Source organism: Phyllostomus discolor, chromosome 2 (genome assembly GCF_004126475.2).
Source record: "Phyllostomus discolor isolate MPI-MPIP mPhyDis1 chromosome 2, mPhyDis1.pri.v3, whole genome shotgun sequence".
Lineage (NCBI taxonomy): Eukaryota > Metazoa > Chordata > Mammalia > Chiroptera > Phyllostomidae > Phyllostomus > Phyllostomus discolor.
The window spans coordinates 196,775,932-196,796,205 of NC_040904.2; the positions used below are offsets into that span (position 1 = coordinate 196,775,932).

General features: G+C 38.2%; 1 protein-coding gene across 3 annotated transcripts in view; it reads right to left on the reverse strand.

The window, feature by feature from the left end:
* Positions 1-20,274, reverse strand: part of FGD6 (FYVE, RhoGEF and PH domain containing 6) — a 112,503-nt gene that overhangs the window by 59,534 nt on the left and 32,695 nt on the right. For 2 of the 3 annotated variants that reach the window (XR_004901672.1, XM_036019426.1), the window contains exon 3: positions 16,239-16,392. Coding sequence is in view for 2 of the 3 variants with exons in the window: in XM_036019426.1 (XP_035875319.1) it covers positions 16,239-16,392 (154 nt within the window). In the remaining variant the exon portion in view is untranslated. The remainder of the gene's footprint in view (positions 1-16,238; positions 16,393-20,274) is intronic. The other variant, XM_028532628.2, reaches the window with a different exon arrangement.

Sequence of the window (20,274 nt, forward strand, 5' to 3'; positions counted from 1 at the left end):
AGCAGAGTTTAGCAGAGTTAGTGGATTATCAGAAGATAATCCATATTCTCCAAATTATAGTCTAGCAATTCTTCTATTATACTCTGAATCTCTCTTCAGTATCTGCTGGTAATCATCTTTTTAAAAACATTCACTCTTAAACATAAACCCACATATATCTCCCCCACTCAAGTTTTAAGAAATCCAAACATTCTGCAATGTTTGGTTTAAATTTTGTGAAACAAATTGTTATATACAACATTAAAGTACCCCCCCCCAGGAATAAACACTAATCCTGCAGTGTGTATTTGTCCTTTCCATGTTTTCATCTTACTAATGAAGACTTTACATGAAGTATCAAAAAATTTTTCAATCTTTCATCAGAAATGTTGTTATGCAAAAAATATTCAAAGTAGTCTGTAAAACCTACTTATGAAAATAATCTTTAAAATGTAAATGATTACTCATTAAGAGTGCATTATAGTCCAGTCTAATTAGCCTAGAACAGCAATTTTCAACCTTTGTCCTTTCAACCATGGCATGCATAAACTAATTACTAGAATCCTGCAGCACACCCAAAAAATATATTTTTGGCCAATCTGACCAAAAAAAATGAGTATAATTTTGATTCATTAACTGGAAGACTATTATTGTGTTGGCTGTTGTCATATTTTTATTTGATAATCTAAGTGAAAAGAGGTCAGTGTCCCTGACTAGTCAGGCATCACGTTTTAAAATTTTTTGTGGCACACCAGCCGAAAATCACTGGCCTAGAATGTTTTGCTTGTTACTTAGCTCCCTAAACTCTCTTTAAAGAAACATTTAAATAACATTTAAATAACATTTAAATAATAGGATAGAGGTATCCTATTATTCCTCTTCCTGAGACAAGTTGTTGAATAATTGCAACTAAGAGGTTAGATAAGTGTTACTCAACTGAGCAAAATAGGTATAAGATACTCAACTCCATTCGCTCACCTCTTAAATGGCACATGGCTAACATTCCTCAGGAAGCAGTCGTAAGCACAGCCTGACCTTGCAGACTATGTCATCAAACACGCACTCATAACCATGACCGCCTACATGTACACACACACACACACAGATAATTGCTATTTTAAAGAATACTGTAGCAAATCAAGGTTTTTCTATTATAATGGGGTTTCTCTACACTATCTGTAGCTAGAAAGTTTAATATTTATAAAATACATCCTTTTACAATTAAAAAGCCAAAAGAAATGCATTAAAAATTAAAAAGAAAAACCTAAACCACTGAAAGAACTGAAACCTTGACTCTGCAATCTGCATTTTCAAAGGATATAAACTCCCTTAAAGGTCAAGAGGTGGTTTTAAAAGTATATATAAAGAAGCCAAGGTACATTATGGATGCTGAAGTATTGTTTACCTAAAATGTGTACCAGCTCCATATGAAAATTTCAATTAGGTATCCTTTATTTTTGACACCTACTCTATTTTACTATGCTCCCTTTGTTACATCTGTACTCTGAACATTTTTTTTTCCTCTTCAGAACCCTGCTCTGCCAGGGCCTGAGTTAGAGAGAATTATGCAGAGTGACTCCATAGTAATAAATACATCACCCCCAGGCAGATGTCATGCTTTTTTTTTTTAATTTTATTTTAATCATTGTTCAAATACAGTTTTCTCCTTTTTACTCCCAATCTAGTCCCCCCTCCCACCCTCCCCTTAGTTTATGATCATGTGTCCTTTAAGTTTGTTCCTGTGAACCCTTCCCACTGTCCCCTTAAATTCCCTCTTCTCTCCCCTCCGGTCACCATCAGCCTGTCTTCTATTTCAGTGTCTTTGGTTATATTTTGCTTGTTTCTTTGTTTTGTTATTTAGGTTCCTGTTAAAGGTGAGATCATATGGTATTTGTCTTTCACTGACTGGCTTGCTTTGCTAAGCATAATGTTTTCCAGCTCCATCCACGCTGTTGCAAAGGGTAGGAGCTCCTTCTTTCTTTCTGCTGTATAGAATTCCATTGTGTAAATGTACCATAGAGATGTCATGCTTTTGTTAGAGCAGGGAACAAAAATTCTTTGACTTGGAAAAACAACTACAGTGGGTCTGACATTCCTTATATATAGAATTAGTGTTAAACTTTCAACTTCAAAATCCTACGATTTAAACATTAAGCATCTCAGATCTCAGGCGTGGCATGGCGAGTCAGTGAGGGTAGCAGCAATTCAGAGGCAGCACTGGGGCTGGTAACCATGAGTTTCCTTTCTAGAAACTGACTGTCAACATTGGGGGGAATGGTGGGTACTGGCATGAAGACAGACATGTAGACCAATGGAAAGAAACTGAGAGAAGTACAACCTTATATTTATGGTCAATGAATTTTTGACAAAGTTGTCAAGGCAATTCAATGGAAGAAAGGGTAGTTTTTTCCAACAAATTGTTGAAACTTGCTGGAACAATTAAATAAACACATGCAAAAAATGAATTAATACTCAACTTGGCACCATATATAAAAATTAACTTAACACATTAAATTAACACTTAAGTTAATTTTTGAAAAATATATTTTATTGATTATGCTATTACAGTTGTCCCATTTCCCCCCTTCACTCCCCTCCACCCTGCACACCCCCTCCCACCCATATTCCTCCTCTTTAGTTCATGTCCATGTGTCATACTTACAAGTTCTTTAGCTTCTACATTTCTCATACTATTCTTACCCTCCCCTTATCTATTTTCAACCTACAATCTATGCTACTTATTCTCCATACATTTTCCCCCTCTCTCCTCCTCCCACTCCCCTGTTGCTAACCCTCCATGTGATCTCCCTTTTTGTGGTTCTGTTCCTGTTCTAGTTGTTTGCTTAGTTTCTTTTGGTTCTGCTTTAGGTGTAGTTGTTAATAATTGTGAGTTTGCTGTCATTTTAAAGTTAATTTTTATATATCGTGATTAATTAGATTTAAATGTTAAGAGCTAAGGCGGTAACTCTTCTAGAAGAAAACATAGAAGAAAATCTTTGTGACTTCAGTTTAGGCTAACAGTTCTTAGATATAATGCCAAAAGCAAGATCCATAAAAGAAAAAAAGCCATAAAATGCACTTCATGAATTTAAAACTGTTATGCTTCAAAAAACACCATAAAGAAAATAAAAAAGATAAGCCACAGGTGGGGAGGAAATATTTATAAATCATGATTCTGTAGCCAAAATACATAAAAAACTCTTATACTAAAACTCAGTTAAAAATGGGTAAAAGATATGAACAGACATTTAGTTAAGGAAGATGTAACAATAGTCAATATGTATATAAAAAGATACTCAACATAATTAGTCATCAGGGAAGTACAACTTAAAACCACATCAAGAATGACTATAATCAAAAATCAGAAAAAAGCCATAATTGATGAAGATGTAGAGAAACTAGAACCTTTTACACATTGCTGGTGGGAATGGTAGCCTTCACTCATAGATTATGATTTGGGGTTTTAGCCATCTCATATCACTAAAAACAGATTTTGTATTTCCTATCCTCCTTGTTATTCTTAGTCAGGACCACCTTTTCTCCATCATTTTAAAATCTGCACTTAGTAACTGACTATCTGTCTTAATAGCAAGGTTAGTAGGAGAAAACAGCTCACTGTCAGTTGACTCATTGCTCTATAGCCACATCTGAAAACATTATTGTTAGAAACACAAGGCAGGTCTTAAATGTCAGATTCCTAGTTAACAGAGAAATCCTCATTCTGTAGGTCTGAGATTGGCCAAGAAAGTGGTGTTGGAAGAAGGATTAAAAGTAAGAAAAAGCACTAGCCTTCGAGAAGTAATAACAGAAGCAAATCAAATATATAAATTAACAAATTCAAGGACTACCATGAAACATGCTGAACATCTAGATGCAGAGAAAGAGCATAATCAGGCAGTAGTGTGTAATTCAGGAAAAGATTCACAAGGAATAAAGCATTTGCTGAACTTCAGTCATTCTTTAAATAAGCCATCGACTATCTGCATGTTAGACAGTACAGACTCATCAAAGCCAGAAACCTGGACTCCTCTACCTTCAATGATCACAACTGAGTCACTAAGTCCTGTCAATTTGTCCTTCTGAATATTTCTTCAAAGCTTAAATGATCCTCTCCTCTCCCTTAATATTGCCTCCTTATTTCTCGCCTACACTACTACAGCAACCTAAATTATTTCCTTGGCGCTAGAGTTACCCCACTGTAATCCATTCTCCACACTGCTACCAGAGTAATAGTTCTAAAATGCAAATACAATCACATTGGTTCTTGGGTTGAACCACATTAACAGCTCCCTATCACCCATGAGCAACAAAGACCAAATTTTCTTTCTTTTTTTTTTAAAGATTGTATATATTTATTTTTAGAGGGGAAGGGAGGGAGGAAGAGAGGGAGAGAAACATTGATCGGTTGTCTCTCACACATGCCCAGCTAGGGACCTGGCCCACAACCCAGGCATGTGCTCTGACTGGGAATCGAACCAGTGACCTTTCAGTTCACAGGCCAGCACTCAATCCACTGAGCCATGACAGCCAGGGCAAGACCAAATTTTCTTTTGCCATGTATATAAGTCACTATACAATGCGTCTACTTATCTCCATTAGTCTCATGCCTACTCTTCCACATTGTGTTTTCTTAACCAGCCAAAATTAGAACCATCATGCAACCCCAAGTGTGCTATGCCCTTACACGGCCATCCTCTTACACCTTTCCTTCCCTCGTCATCATTTCCCTTCTCCCTAAGATTTCTGCCTGTCATATTCCAATTCATCCTTTATGATGGCACTCCAAAAATGTAAACTCAAACAACTAAAGGTTCATTAATAGTTATTTCATCATGTAAAAATGTAGGGTGCTGGACTATGCCTTTTGTAATTCTAAAATTCCAGAAGTTTATGTATTCTATTTTACCTCTTAAACTAGGAAAGCTGCAAAGCTAAAAAGGAGATAGTAACTATTAGAAAATGATTCGATTGAAATAAAAGAAAAAAAAGAAAAAAGAAAATGATTCAATGGATAACAATCATTTTCAAAGTAGACAAAGTCAAAGATAGATAAAACAAAATAAAAGAACTCTATACTATCTCCAACTTGTAAGAACAATGGTTATTCTGACCCAACTCAAACAATGATGGAGGAAGATACCCCACTGGAAAGCCTCAAGAGAAGCCAAATTTGTCATCTCAACTTTTCAGCTGATGACAGTACTCACTTAAATTACAATGCATTTCAAAGCCTAGAAAATAACTTCATGTCCCAGAAGTACACAGCTGCAGAAGTTGAAACATTATCCACAAATGAAATTACTTTGTCAAGATCATAAAATAAGTCAAATTCCAACATACGAGCTTTTGATCAGAGTACCACTTTTGTGCTATCTCCTGATAACAGCATAACAGCCTTGCTTTGTAAATTCTGAAATGTGTTCTCTTTTCATGTTTGTTCACTGCATATAAAGTTCAGTGAAATTTATCTGTTAATTTTTAATAGAATGTTTAAAAGGCCTCTGCTGGGCTACTCAAGAGTCCTACTAAAAAGCAAAAAAACTGAACCACCAGACCTAGCTGAGCAGCATCTCTTTGTCATGAAGTTATGCCAAAAATGCAGTGACACTATGACTAACCTCTAAAGGACAAAGTTCTCTTAGGTTTTCACTTTTCTCTGCATGAAGACATATATGGTATGAGCTGTTTCAAGAAAATGTGAACAGGAAAGAGGCAGGGAAGTCAATATATGCAGGAAAGCTGAACAGTGGTGAACCATAATGAAGAACAATGAATTGATCCCACTTATAAACCACCTCTGGCAACCACTAATATACTTTCTGCCCCTATGGATATGCCTTTTCTGGACATTTCATACAAATGAAATCATACAACATGTCATCTTCTGTGGCTGACTTCTTTCACTAAGCCTGTTTTTAAGGTTCATCCATGTTGTAGCATGTATCAGCACATTTTTTATTGCTAGGTAATAGTCTAGCCATCAGTTGATAAATCCATTTACCAGTAGATGGACATCTGAATTCTTTCCACTTTTAGGCTATCATGAATAATGCTGCTATGAACATTCCTGCACAAGTTTTTGCATGGACATACGTTTTCATTTGTCATGGGTATCCATGCAGATGTAGAACTGCTGGATTATATGGTAACTATATAGGTAACACTTTGAGGAACAACTAGACTGATTTCTGAAGTTGTTGCACTATTTTACATTCTTATAAGCAGGATATAAGGGTTCCAATTTCTCTACATCCTCACTAACATTAGTTATTATCTGTCTTCGTGATTTTATAATCATCCTAGTAGGTATGAAGTGGTAGCTCACTGAGGTTTTGCCTAGCATTTCCCCAATGGCTACGCATGTTGAGCATCTTATTTGGCCATTTGTATATCTTCTTTGGAGAAATGTCTATTCAGATCCTTGGCCCATTTAAATTGGGTCATTTATTTTTTATTGTAGAGTTGTAAGAGTTCTTTATATATTCTGTATACAAGTACTGAACCAGAGATACTTATTAATACAGGGTAGGGCAAAAGTAGGTCATATGGAAAATAATACAATAATTAATAAATAATAATGAAAGAATAAACTCTGTGTTTCAAGTACTCCAACTGTAAACCTACTTGTGCCCCACCCGTATTTTCTTATTCTGTATGTAGCACCAAAAGTCTTTAATTTCGATAAAGTCCAATTTATGTATTTTTTCCTTCTTATCACTTATACTTTTGTTGTAGCTAATAACCTTTTGTCTAATCTAAGGTCATAAAGAGGTGTTACTATATATTTTTTATTTATTGATTTTGGAGAGGGAGAGAAAGGGAGGGGGAGGAAGAAATGGAGAGGAAGAGAGAGAGAAATAGAGAAAAACACTGATTTGTTGTTCCACTTCTTTATGCATTCATTGGTTGATTCCTATATGTGCCCTGATTGGGGAATAGACACGCAACCTAGGCTTATTGGGATGGTGCTCTAACCAACTAAGTTACCCAGCTTGGGCTTACTGTATTTTCTTCTAAGTGTTTAATACTTTCAGCTCTCACATTTAGGTCTATTATGGTCCATTTCAAGATAATTTTTGTGCACGGTGAAAGGAAAGAATCCATCTAACTTTGTTCTTCTGCATGTGGTTATCCAGTAATTCCAGTAGTGTTCATTAAGACCTTGACTTATTTACCTATATTTTGACCTTTTCCATTACATAATTTTTTTGCAACCTGAAATCCATTGTGAAGTGATATTGATGTAAATAAACTGACTTTTAAAAATTATTTGACCAACCTCATACAGCTGGTAGCTGGCAGAGCTAGGACTAAACCCTGGGCCCTAGGATGCCAAATTTCATGTTTTTCTATTAGAACACAATACTTCCTTTCACGCAAACATATTTCAGATTTATTGACAAAGATATGAAAAGGCAAACTTGAAGTGATATGTATTTATTGGGTAATTTGGTATACATTTATTAGGTATATTCACCCAACATATATTTATTTGGTTATATAAAGCTTGATTTCAAACACCTTTTTGCTTGTTTCTTTTCATGTAAGCCAATAATAATAGTTAAATTCTACTGGGCATTCACTCTGTGGCAGATACTGTTTTAAAATGTGTATCCTCATTTAATCATAATGACAATCTTAGAAAATAAGGACACGTGCCCACCTTATTCCCTTCTCTTTTTACAGATAGGAAAACAAAGGCACAGAGAAGTTAAGTAAATTGCTCAAGAACACAATGCTAATAAGTGATAAGAACCTAGGCAATTCGGCTCCAAAGATTATGTTCTAAACCACTATGAAAGCAAATTACTTAAAAGAAAAGCATTCACCAGGCTATACATAGGTGGATCAATAACTGCCTAGAAAGGGAGAGCTAGTCTATATTATTGCCGATGTTGTCTCAGATGAAGAGAGCAGGCTCATCAGAGTGCGAGACAATTCTACAGGAGGAAAATTAGTAATACACTAGCCTCAGATGAAAAAATATTAAACATATTAACTGAAGAAATAATATTTTAAAAACAGAAAAAGACTTAGCAGAGATACTGTACATGGTACAACTAAAGACAACAAACCAATAATATAAATACTGGAAGGGGAAGGATAGGCAGGCACGAATACAGAGGAAGGAACCCTGTAAGTCTCCAATGACCACAAAACAAAAGAATCAACCAGGCAGTGTTATGACAGGATGCACTGGGAAGATGCATAACACAAAAGGGTTAGGGACGAATCCTTCCTTTTTACCAGTTATCAGTGAGATACCTAGTGGAATCTGGAAACCAAGTTTGGCCATCATATTTTAAATATGGGAGGAAATTGGAATGTGTTTGATTTGAGCATGAGAAACAACAACAAAAAAAACAAAATGAGAGAAAACAGTATTTGTTAGGAAATGAAAGATTTTGCAGTCTACTCAAAGGAATAAAGGTTGACTCAATTACACTCCTTAGACAGGAAGACCCTTTGAAAGCTCTTCTCCAACCCCTGTAGGGTTTGACTCCTGCCAGTTATTTACATCTCAGTGAAAAATCACTTTCTTAAAGGCTTTTATCCTAGGTAGCCTCTTCATTTTTGAGCACATCACTCTGTTCATACCCTTCAAAGAATGAAATACTCTGAAGTTCTTATGTTCATGCATTTTTAGTTCCTCTTGTCCCATTAGCATGTAAGGTCTTCAGCAGCAAGGACCATGAGCTCTACTCTATGTCTAGAATATACTGATAGTACCTGGGATTTCGTATATATTTAAATATCTGTTGAATTGACATCTGTGCAGAAGCTACAAGAAAAATGAGCTTTTAAATTAGAGCAAGAGAGACCAGTAAAATAAGGATGGAATTACTTGATAGTCAAAGTAAATCCCACACTGCTGAGGAGGAATGTAGTGTGGTTTAATAACAGTCATTCACCTGCCATAGGTGTCTTACAAATTCACCTGCCTTAAGGTCAAGTAATTTCTAGTGGATACTCCCAACTCCATGATTCAACACTTTACAGCACAGAAATGAAGCCTTGCAAAAAATAAATAATCACTGAGTTCTTACCATGTACTGGACAGTGTTCTAAGTCTTTACACACATCAAATCATTTAGTCCTCAAAGTCTATGACATAAGAACTATTCTCATCATAAAATGGGACTCTTCAGCCTACAAGAGGTTAAATAATTTGCCCAAGAATACCCAGATCATAAATGCTAGAGCTGGGACTTAAATCAAGACAATTATACAACATGTACCATTCACTTAAGGTTGAAAATGAACTTAAAGCAAAAATATATTAAACAGAAGGTATAACAGACTGGTAAATTATGGTATAGGAGTTAGATGACATGGATTTTCTCCATGATTTCATATGTGTGTGAATATGTATATACTTTCAAATTCCATCATGCTGTAACATCCCCATACACCCTGGGGATACTGATGATGTACTATTTTTTCCCCATAATTTATGTCTTTATTCAAACAAATGAGATTTAAAATAAAATAGAAATGTATATAAATATAGAGAAACAATATAATGAATCCCCACGTACTGTGAAAGACACATCTTAAATAACTGTCAACACAGGCTAATCTCATTTCATGTATATTGAAAACACACACATACAGGATTAGATTTCAAAGGAAATTCTAATGTGCTATTAATGACTATTTTTATTTAATCCCCAAAAAGATGTGATTTGAGTCTGTAATGCATTTAATTCCTTTCTTTCAAGCAGAATCATTTAGCAATACAGGGAATAGGCCCAAGAAAGGTTTTTGCTATCAAAAAGAAAATCAATGGACATTACCTAAAATAATATCTCAAAAATTACTAAATACTCTCAAAGTGATGTATGCTTGAAAATATCATAACATCTTATGCACTACATAACACAAATTTAATTGATTTCTAAAAAAATGTTTCTTATCTCTGTACTTAAATCTATATTTTTAATGTAGTCATTTTTTCTAATTTCTTATTTTTACAATCATTTTACATTATTTTTAAATTTTTCCACTATAGTCAGCATTAAATATTATTTTATAATTTATTTCAGGTGTACATAATAGTGGTTAGACAATTACATAATTTACAAAGTGATCCCCCTATTATTCTAGTACCCACCTGGCACCATGTATAGTTATTCAAAATTACTGACTATATTTTCTATGCCATACTTTACATCCCTGGGATTACTCTGATGTTAGCTGTGAGTCTGTCGTATATGGCATTTATTATGTTGAGGTATGTTCTTTCTAATCCCACTTTGCAAAGTTTTTATCATAGTGGGTGCTGGATTTTGTTAAATGATATTTCTGCATACATTGATATGATCATATGGTTTTTATTCTTCCTTTATGTGGTATATCACATTAATTGATTTGTGGATATTGAACAAAATTTGCATCCTAGAAATAAATCCTACTTAATCACAGTGTATGAACTTCTAATGTATTGCTAAATTCGGTTTGCAAATATTTTGTTGACAACTTTTGCATCTTTGTTCATCAGGAATACTGACCTATAATTTTCTTTTTTTGTAATGCCCTTGTCAGGTTTTGGAATCAGAGTGATGCTGGCCTCATAAAATGAGCTTGGAAGCCTTCCCTCCTCTTGAACTTTTTTTGAGTAGTTTAAAAAGGGTGAGAGTTCATTCTTTTTTGAATGTTTGGGAAAACTCACCTGTAAAATGAAACCCACTGATCCAAGAATTTTGTTTATTGGGAGTTTTTTGATTTTTGATTTGATTTTGCTGGTAGTAATCGTTCTGTTTCTTCTTGATTCAGTCTTGGAAGACTGTATGTTTCTAAGAATTTATTATTTCTTCCAGACTGTCCAATTTGTTGGCATATAACTGTTAGTAGTATTTTCTTATATTTCTGTGGTGTCAGTTGTTACTTCTCCTCTTTCACTTCTGATTTTATTTATTTGGGTCCTCTCACTCTATCTTGATGAGTCTGGTTAAAGGTTTACTAATCTTGTTTATCTTTTTAAAAAAACAGCTCTTGGTTTCATTGACCTTTTATTTACATTCTATTTCATTTATTTACACTCTGATCTTTATTATTTCCTTCCTTCTACTCACTTTGGCATTTTTGTTGTTCTTTTTATATTATATTAGGTGTAAAGTTAGATTGTTTGAGATTTTTCTTGTTTCAAGGTAGGCCTATATTGCTATGAATTTTGCTCATAGGACTGCTTTCTCTGTGTCCCATTGATTTGGGGTTCTCGTGTTTTCATTTTCATTTGTCTCGGTATATATTGCTACAACTTCAAGCTTCTTTAATTTGTTGGGCCTAATATATGATCTACCTTGGAAAATGTTCTAGGTACACTTGAAAAGATTGTATGTTCTGCTTTGAGGTAAAATATTCAAAAAAATATCAATTAAATCCATCTGGTCTAATGTTTAAGGACACTGTTTTCTTGTTAATTTCTTGTCCAAGAGATCTATCTACTGATATCGGTGAAGTATTAAATCCTCTACTATGTCTACATTATTGTTGATCTTTCCCTGATGTCCATCAATATTTGCTTTATATACTTAGGTGTTTCTATGGTAGCCTAATTAAGGTTTATGAGAGTTATGTACTCTTGTTTGACTGCTCCCCTTATCATTATCATTAAAGTCTTCCCTTGTCTCTCATTATAGTCTTTGTTTTAAAGTGTATTTTATCTGATATAAGTATTGCTACCCCAGACCTCCAGTCAAGATGGAGGCATAGGTAAACATGGGTTGCCTCCTCATACAATCACAGCAAAAATTACAAGTAGACTCCAAAACAAATATCACCCACATTTATCAGAAAATCGAGCTGTATGGAAGTTCATCAAGCAAAGAATTAAAGAGGTCATATTCATCCAGACAGGTAGGAGAGACAGAGACATAGAGACACACAGAGAGGTGTGGAGATGCGGAACCAGCAGTCCCACCCCATGTATGGTAGATAAAAGTCAGGAGCGATACCTTGGGAGCAAGGGATCCCAGCCCCATACACCAAACCACCCAGTCCAGGGTTCTAGCATTGGTCTAATGTTTCCAGGGTTCTAGCTAGCCCAGGAAGATAAATCCCTATAACTTCTGGCTGTAAAAATCAGTGGGGGCTGGGGCAATGGGAGAAAATGTGGGATTCTCAGGAGTGTCCTCTCAAAAGGCAATGAACTTGCAATGAACTTAGGAATTACACAGACTCACTCCTTCTGGGTTTCAGCAATACAAAGCTAGAAGGATACCAGTGGCATATGGGGAGAAACTGAAGTAACTAGCATTAGGGCAACTGCTGGGTGACAGGTCCCTCCTGAACGAAAGCCCAGAGGCCAGGTAGTGGCACTGTCCCCTCTCAGAGCACTCCACTACACACAGCTACAGAGTGGCAACACAGGTTGCCCTGCCCTGGCAATTAATTAATGCTCCACCCCATCCAACTTACTGGTGCACTGTTCTATAATAGGCCATGGTACTAAGACGGGGAGTCAAAGCAGTTTCACCTAATACACAGAAACAAACACAGGGGGGCTGTCAAATTGAGGAGACAAAGGAATATGGCCCAAATGAAAGAACAGAACAAAACTCCAGAAAAATAACTAAACAAAATGGAGATAAGCAATCTACCAGATGCAGAGTTCAAAACACTGGTTATTAGGATGATCAAGGAACTCATTGGCAACTTTAAAGCATAAAAAAGACCCAGGCAGAAATGAAGGTTACACTAAGTGAAATAAAGAAAAATTTACAGGGAACCAACAGTAGAGTAGATGAAGCCATGAATCGAATCAATGATTTGGAACATAAGGAAGAAAAAAACAATCACACAGCAAGAAGTAAAAACAATCCAAAAAATAAGGATAAGCTAAGGGGTCTCTGGGACATCTTCAAACACATCAACATGCTGGAAGGAGAAGAGAAAGAGCCAGAAATTGAAAACTTATTTGAAAAAATAATGAAAGAAAACTTCCCTGATTTGGTGAAGGAAACAGACATACAAGTCCAGGAAGCACAGAGAGTCCTAAACAAGATTGACACAAAGAGGAACAACCAAGACACATCATAATTAAAATACCAAAGGTTAAAGATAAAGAGAGAATCTTGAAAGCAGCCAAAGAAAAGGAGATAGTTACAAAGGAGTTCCCATAAGACTGTCAGCTGATTTCCCAAAAGAAACTTTGCAGCTCCTTAGACAGGACTGGCAAGAAGTAGTGAAAGTAATGAAAAGCGAGGACCTACAACCTAGATTACTCTATCCAGCAAAGCTATCATTTAGAAATGAAAGGCTGATAAAGAGCTTCCCAGGCAATGTAAAGCTAGAAGGGTTCATCATCACTGAGCCATTATTATATGAAATGTTAAAGGGACTTAAATTTAAGAAAAAGAAGAACTATGAACATTAAAATGGCAATGAACTCACAACTATCAATAACTGAATCTAAAAAACAAACTAAACAAACAATCAGAACAGAAACAGAATCATACATATGGAGATCATTTAGAGGGTTATCAGTTGGGGGGGAAGGAGGAGAATGAGGGAAAAGGTGTGGGAATTAAGGAGTACAAATTGGTAGGTGAAAAATAAGACAGCGCATTATTAAGAACAGTATAGGAAATGGAGTAGCCAAAGAACTTATATGCATGACCCATGGACATGAACTAAGGGTGGGAATTGCCAGATGGGATGGGGGGTACTGGATGGAGGGGGACAAAGTGGGAAAAATTGGCAAAGCTGTAATAGAATAATCAATAAAATATATTTTAAAAAGTAAATATTGCTATCCTAGCTGTTTTTCATTTCCATTTTCATGAAATATCTTTTTCTATCCCTTTACTTTCAGTCTATATGTGTCTTTCAATCTGAAGTCTCTTATAGGTAGCATATGTATGAGGCTTATTTTCTTATCCATTCAGCCACCCTATGTCTTGACTGCAGCATTTAATCCACTTACATGTTAAGTGATTGACAGGTATGTAGTTAATGTCATTTTATTATTCATATTTATCTTCCTTTCCCTCCCTTTTCTTATAAAATTTGGTGGTGATACAGTCCTTTACCTTTTTCTTATCTAGAAAGCTCTTTCTCTCTCCCTCAATTTTAACTGATACTCTTCCTGGGTAGAGCAGTCTTGGTCCTAGGTCATTACTCCTAAGTATTTTTTGCCAATCCTTGTGGCCTAAAAAATTTCTGTTGAGAAATCAGTTGACAGTCTTACAGGAGCTCCCTTGTATATAACTGGCTGTCTTTCTCTTGCTGCTTTTAAGATTCTCTCTGTCTTTAACCTTTGCCATTTTAATATGATGTGTCCTGGAACTCTGTGTGTTCCTCATGTTTAAGATTCTCTGTGCTTCCAGGACAAGTACATCTATTTCCTTCCCCCAGGTAGGGGAGTTTTCAGTAATTAATTTTTCAGGTAGGTTTCTATGTCCTTTTTTATGCTTACTATCTCTTTGTGGAAGTTCTCACTAAGTTCCTTGAGCATCCTTATAACCAGTGTTTTGAACTTTGTATCTGGTAGACTGCTTGCCTCATTTCATTTAGTTCTTTCTCTGGAGCTATCTCCTCTTTCATTTAGGATATGTTTCAATGCTTCCCTATTTTGGCTGCCTCTTTGTGTTTGTTTCTATGTATTAGGCAGATTTGTTCCATCTCCCAGTCTCTTTGCAGCATGGCCTTATGAAGTAGGCGTCCTGTGAGGCCCAATAGCACAGTCTCCCTGATCACCTGAGCTAGATGCTCCAGGAACATCCCTTGTGTGGGTTGTGTGCACCCTCCTGTTGTAGTTGAGCTCTGACTGCTGCTGGCACGCCAATGGGTGAAATCGACCTTCAGGCTGACTGGCTGTGAGTACTGGGTATGACCACAACTTACAAGCTGCTTTGTGGGGGCTGACCCTGGGGAAGTGGGATTCACCCCACAGGGTCTGTGCCCTGCCAAGAGTCTCTCTTATGGAGCTAATTGGGTAGTGCTCTGTTGTGGTCTGAATCCAGCTGCTGAGCATATTGGTTCCAGGGCCTCTGCAGACTCCAGTGCAATCCAATGTCAGACACTGACTCTGACCATCCCAGGACTAGCTACAAAGTGATCTGCAGTTAGTAGTTGCTTGGGCTGGGCCTGGATGTATGTAGGAGATGCCATGCTGTGATTCAAGGCTGGCTGCCACCAGTACTGAGCCATGAGTAGGTCACCAAAAGGCCCAAGGCACCCCAAAACATGCCACTACCTGCCAGCCGGCTGCCTATAATACTCAGCCATGGAAAGAACCTTGGCCAGTATAAGTATGAGAGTTGGGTGAGGCAGGGCCTCAGGGAATCACCAGGATGTAGTGAATGGTGTTTACTAGGTTAATCTTTGGTGTTAGTGCCGAGCCTTAGACCACAGCAAAAGTCTCAGGTATACCAAGGCCAGCTGCCACCCATGTAGGGCCTGCAGGCCTTTGCAGTAGATGGAATCTCAGGGACTCATCAGGAAAAAGCTGGTAGAATTCACCTGGCTAAAGCATAATATGGTTTGGTCACACAGGAAATGGTTCAACATACGGAAAAGGGGAAGCTGTTCCTCCAGCCCTTGCCCTGAAGCCATGTATCTCAGTTGTTCCCTGTGTGTCTCTGACATCCCCTCTTCCCACCCCCACCCCACTCCCCAGCCACCACTCCCCCACCCCCAGCCAACTTGACCAGAATTCCTCAAAAGTTTTTTAAGAAAAACTGCAATGCTGGCCCAAACTGGTTTGCGGAGGAAAAAGCCTAGGGCCATGCATGAGTTGGGTGGGGCAGGGTCTCAGGGAGTCACCAGTGGAGCTAGTGGAGTTCACCAGGGAACTCCACGTCAGGGAAGGCTCAACAAAGAAGAAACAGTGCCTATTAGCCATGCTGGAGGAATACTCAACACAGGGGCGATGGCAAACTTCCCTCCAACCCTCACCCTGCAGTCACACAACTCAGTTTCTCCCTGTATGTCTCTGACGCCCACCTGAGCCACTGTCCCAACACCAGAGAGCAATGTGAGTGCCTGTGAGCAGAGTTTGTGTGCAGGCCCTTTAAGAGAATACCTGGGTTTCCAGCAGGCTTCTTATCTTACCTGGACTGACAGAATTCCTGCTGATTTTCATAGCCAGATGTTATGCGAGCTTCTCTTCACAGAAATTAAGTTTAAATTTTCAAAAATTAAAAATTTTAAGAAAACTGGGGATTTTGTGTCTATTGTGCTGATAAATATTGTTTCTGAGTTTCATGAGAGACCAACAAGCACACAGGTAGACACGATTAAATAGCAACACCTACCTGTTTATCTCCCAGCAGGTCAGGCTCCCCTTTGCTAGAACTAGAGCTGACATCATCTTCGTCAGAACTGTTGATGGCTTCCTCTTCATCCGAAGGAAGGTCTCCAAGACCAAGGTCCAGATCATTGTGTCCCTCCTGGGATGCTCCAGAACTGCTTCAATAGAAAGTGTAGCAATAGTTACCTTTAAAAACAAGGAGTATTACCAAAAAAAACAAACAAAATCAACCATCTTATTCATGTGATGTAAGCAAAGTACATCGAAGGGACTTAGTGGGATAGAAAGAGCCACATCAATCAAACTTCCCCTTCTGTTTCCCCATCTCAGCTGTCAAAACATATACTCATTTTCATTTTAAAATAATCACTTTGAAAACCATGTATGTTCTTGATCAGAAGGTGGGTGAGAAGCAAGTTTCCCAGCTGCCCCCATCCAATGATTCAATCTATCCTTACTCTAGAAGATGAGGTCTCTATTAGTATAAACCAAGAAGCCTCACAGGATATGGGCCGGGTTACCACAAAAGGAACATTAAAATAGGTGCTGCTTCATTGGGTCTCTCTGTTTTGTTTAGCTAAGAAACATACAAGGATTTGGGAGGAAATGATGGCTATGGCAGCCAAGAATGCACGTGCTAATGTGATATGTGCCCACCTCCCTGATTATAACCAATTTCCTTTTTTATAACCACATCTTAAGACATGGGAAGGGGAAAAAAAAAAGACATGAAAAGGAAAGAGGATGTTAATGAGATCTCAGGCTCTGCTCCAGGTCTGCTGATTCAGAAACTCTAGGGGCACAGAGCCCGTAGGCAATACTTGCTAAAGTGTGAAACCACTGTACCAGGCCATTACCAATTCTTCCTCGCCAGCCTGACATCATCATTTCCCGCCTAGTATCCAGACAGATCTCTTGAATCTAAAAACCACTGTTGCAATCCAATAAGTGGGGGGAATTCCATAGCAAAGTTCCCCAGGAAGACGACAGAAATAATACTTTAGAGCTTTGGTTGTAAGACTCAGGAACAAACTGCCCGGGAGAACTGCTTTCCTGTCTATAAAAATATGTACAGAACAGAAGTTAGTAAAAAATCCACAAAAATCATCAGGGGAAGCACTCAGGCAGCATAAAGAGAGTTGCATTTCACTCTGGCAGGCACCTTAGCAAGTCACAGGCAGGTCACTCAATGGCCAAGGATCCCACAAATTACGGAAATTGCTAATGGGAATCTTAAAAGCTCAAGATAAATTTTTCTGCCAGTTCCTGTAGGACACAGACTTGCCTCAGATGCCATTCCTGGAGCCCAACTGTTAAACAAACCAGTTGGATAAAGGCAGAATGCCAAAAACAAAATTTTTTTTTCACTTCCCCTGCCAAAGACGATGGGGTTTCCTATTACTCAGTGCCTGGAGGGCCTTCTGGAATCCTATCAGCCTCAATTAGGTGGGTGCACACCTTATCACATTCCCTATGACATGAAGGAGACTCATTCCCCAGTGAGTGATACGGGTGAAAAACAGATTTCTAGTCAGATCCCTGGCAGGATTCCCTGCCTCTGGGTGCCCAGAGATGAGCCCACCCCAGCTGGGTAATCAGTTCATTTAGATTAACAGGAGTAAATGAGAGCTAACAGATCTACAGGCTGCAGGATCCCCCGATATAAATAGATGAAACACAGAGCTTCACTTGTTTTTACCTTAATTGCTGGTCTCTTAGTAGTCTCTCAAACCCTGCCACTCAGAACGTGTTCAATCTACCAGCAGCTTCAGCATCACCAGGGGGCATCTCAGAAGTATAAAACCTCAGGTCCAGCCACACCCCACTGAGTCAGAAGCCAGTTGTAACAAAATCCTAGTAATCTGGGTTTTTTTGGATCAGCCTATCTGTGCATTCTTTTGGACTCAACAATATAAAAATTTCAAATAATCAGTTATAGAGCTGTGGTACCTTTGAGGAAATTACGTTTATTTTGTCTAAAAGGGGAGCTGAGAGGTTTTTCTTAACATCTGGGAAGCTATTATTATGAAGAGAGTAACCATTAGGGATATAAAATGTTTACAAAGCTAACGTTTAAGAACAAGGGGAAAAGCTTTAAATATTACAATGACACGGATCAAAACATGCTGCCAAAGAACGTTCAGAGATTTTAGTCTGAAAACTGCTTTCCTACAGAAAACCTTCCCTGACCACTCCTCCAAACCCAAATTAATTTTCCTGACTCTGAATCATATCTGCTCCTCCTCGACTGCCCCTGGTGGTAAATTTAAAGTATAAACTCCTTTTTGTCCAACATCTTCTCGAGATAGCAGTGGTAGCAGCCACTCTTTGGGGTTTGCCATGCTCCCGGAAAGTCATGGAAAACAGACAAAGACCCAGTGAACGAATCTGGGGGCAAGGCCGAAACGAAGAAGTGGCCCACAGGCAAAGTTCAGGACAAGCTCAATAACCTGGTCTTGTTTGACAGAGCAACATGCGACAAGCTCCATAAGGAAGTTCCCAACTACAGGCTTATAACCCCAGCTGTTGCCTCACAGAGACTAGAGAGCTGCAGATCCTTGGCCAGGGCGGCCCGTCAGGAGCTCCTTAGTAAAGCACTTGTCAAAACTAATTTCAAAGCACAGAACTGAAGTAATTTACACCAGGAACACTAAAGGTGGGGTTGCCCCAGTTGCTGCTGAAGATGCATGAACAACAAATTCCCCTTACCTGTACGTTTTGAAAACTAACACGTCATTAAATCAAAAATGTAAACCCTTAAGGACAAGGAAACTGTTTTCAGTTGAATCGCCAGCATACTGCTTGACACGTAAGTTTTTATTGATTAAACACAAGTAATATTAGAAAGCAATGAAACGTTCAGGAACATTTAGACAGTGCGTATTTATGGTAGTGATGATCATAAAGAAGTGTTTGATGGGAATACTGAAAAGAGTATATGGCTTAAAAGAGAAGAGGCATCACAATCAATGATGTGGAAGTGAGAATGTTTGCATTCAGAAAACAAAAAGAACATTCTGGCTGCAGCAGGAGATTCCTATCAGTAATTAATGGAAACAAGTTTGGAGAAGATGACAGGCGCCAGGCTGTCAAGGGGCATGAAAAACAGCTGACGAGTTTATATTCATCCTATAAGCCTTCAACGGGGAGACTCAAATTTTCCAGTAGATCTCCAAGCTGGATGTCACTACCGTACTTCTTTCTTATTAGTGCCCCAGGGAAGAGAATGGCACCTCTTCTGTCAATCAAACCTTGTAAGCACAGCCACTGCCCAACTCCTCCATCTACCAGGGAAAAGGCCATTCCTATTTATTAGCATCAGTGAGGGCCCCTTGATGATCTCACAGCTTAAGTCCAAGTTAAAGGAGCTTCCCACACACCCGAATGGTAAACAGCAGAGACGATTTATGATTTCTGAAGCTTTGGGAAGATTAATCTTGAACTAACTGGGGGTGGGCACAGTGACAGAAGTGGTAGAAGGAGATCTAGAAGGTAATTTCAATAGTGCAGGCAGCCTGAACCAGGGTGGCTACATCAGAAATTGCGAGGAAGGGCTGACTGTAAGAAGAAGAAATATCATCAGGGCCAGGGTAAAGAGATGAGGAAAACCTCTAGTCTCCCATCAAGGTTTCATGAACAATCACCAGCAAAATGAGAAGGCCATCAACTGAAACAGAAATATGTTAACAAAAATCTTATTTTAAAGGGAATGATAGTGACTTTAGCAGCAAAATCGGGAAAGACGGCATTTGTATCCACATTTACATGTTCATCTCTACACGATTAAACAGAGAAAAACTGCTGATTTACCTACTTTTCCCCATAGTGTAAACGGCTTTCCAATCCACCTAGATAATTTCAGATTTCTAATCATGAAATACAGATTCTTTACCAATGACAGTCACTGAGCTCGGGGCTCTTCCATTTCCTTCCCACCGTCAGGAAGACAAGCGTCCTAACAAGGTCTGCACTGGGGTTACAGAAACAGGACACGGCGTTTCCTCCACGCCTTCCTGGGCAGCTATATCACAATGTGGAGA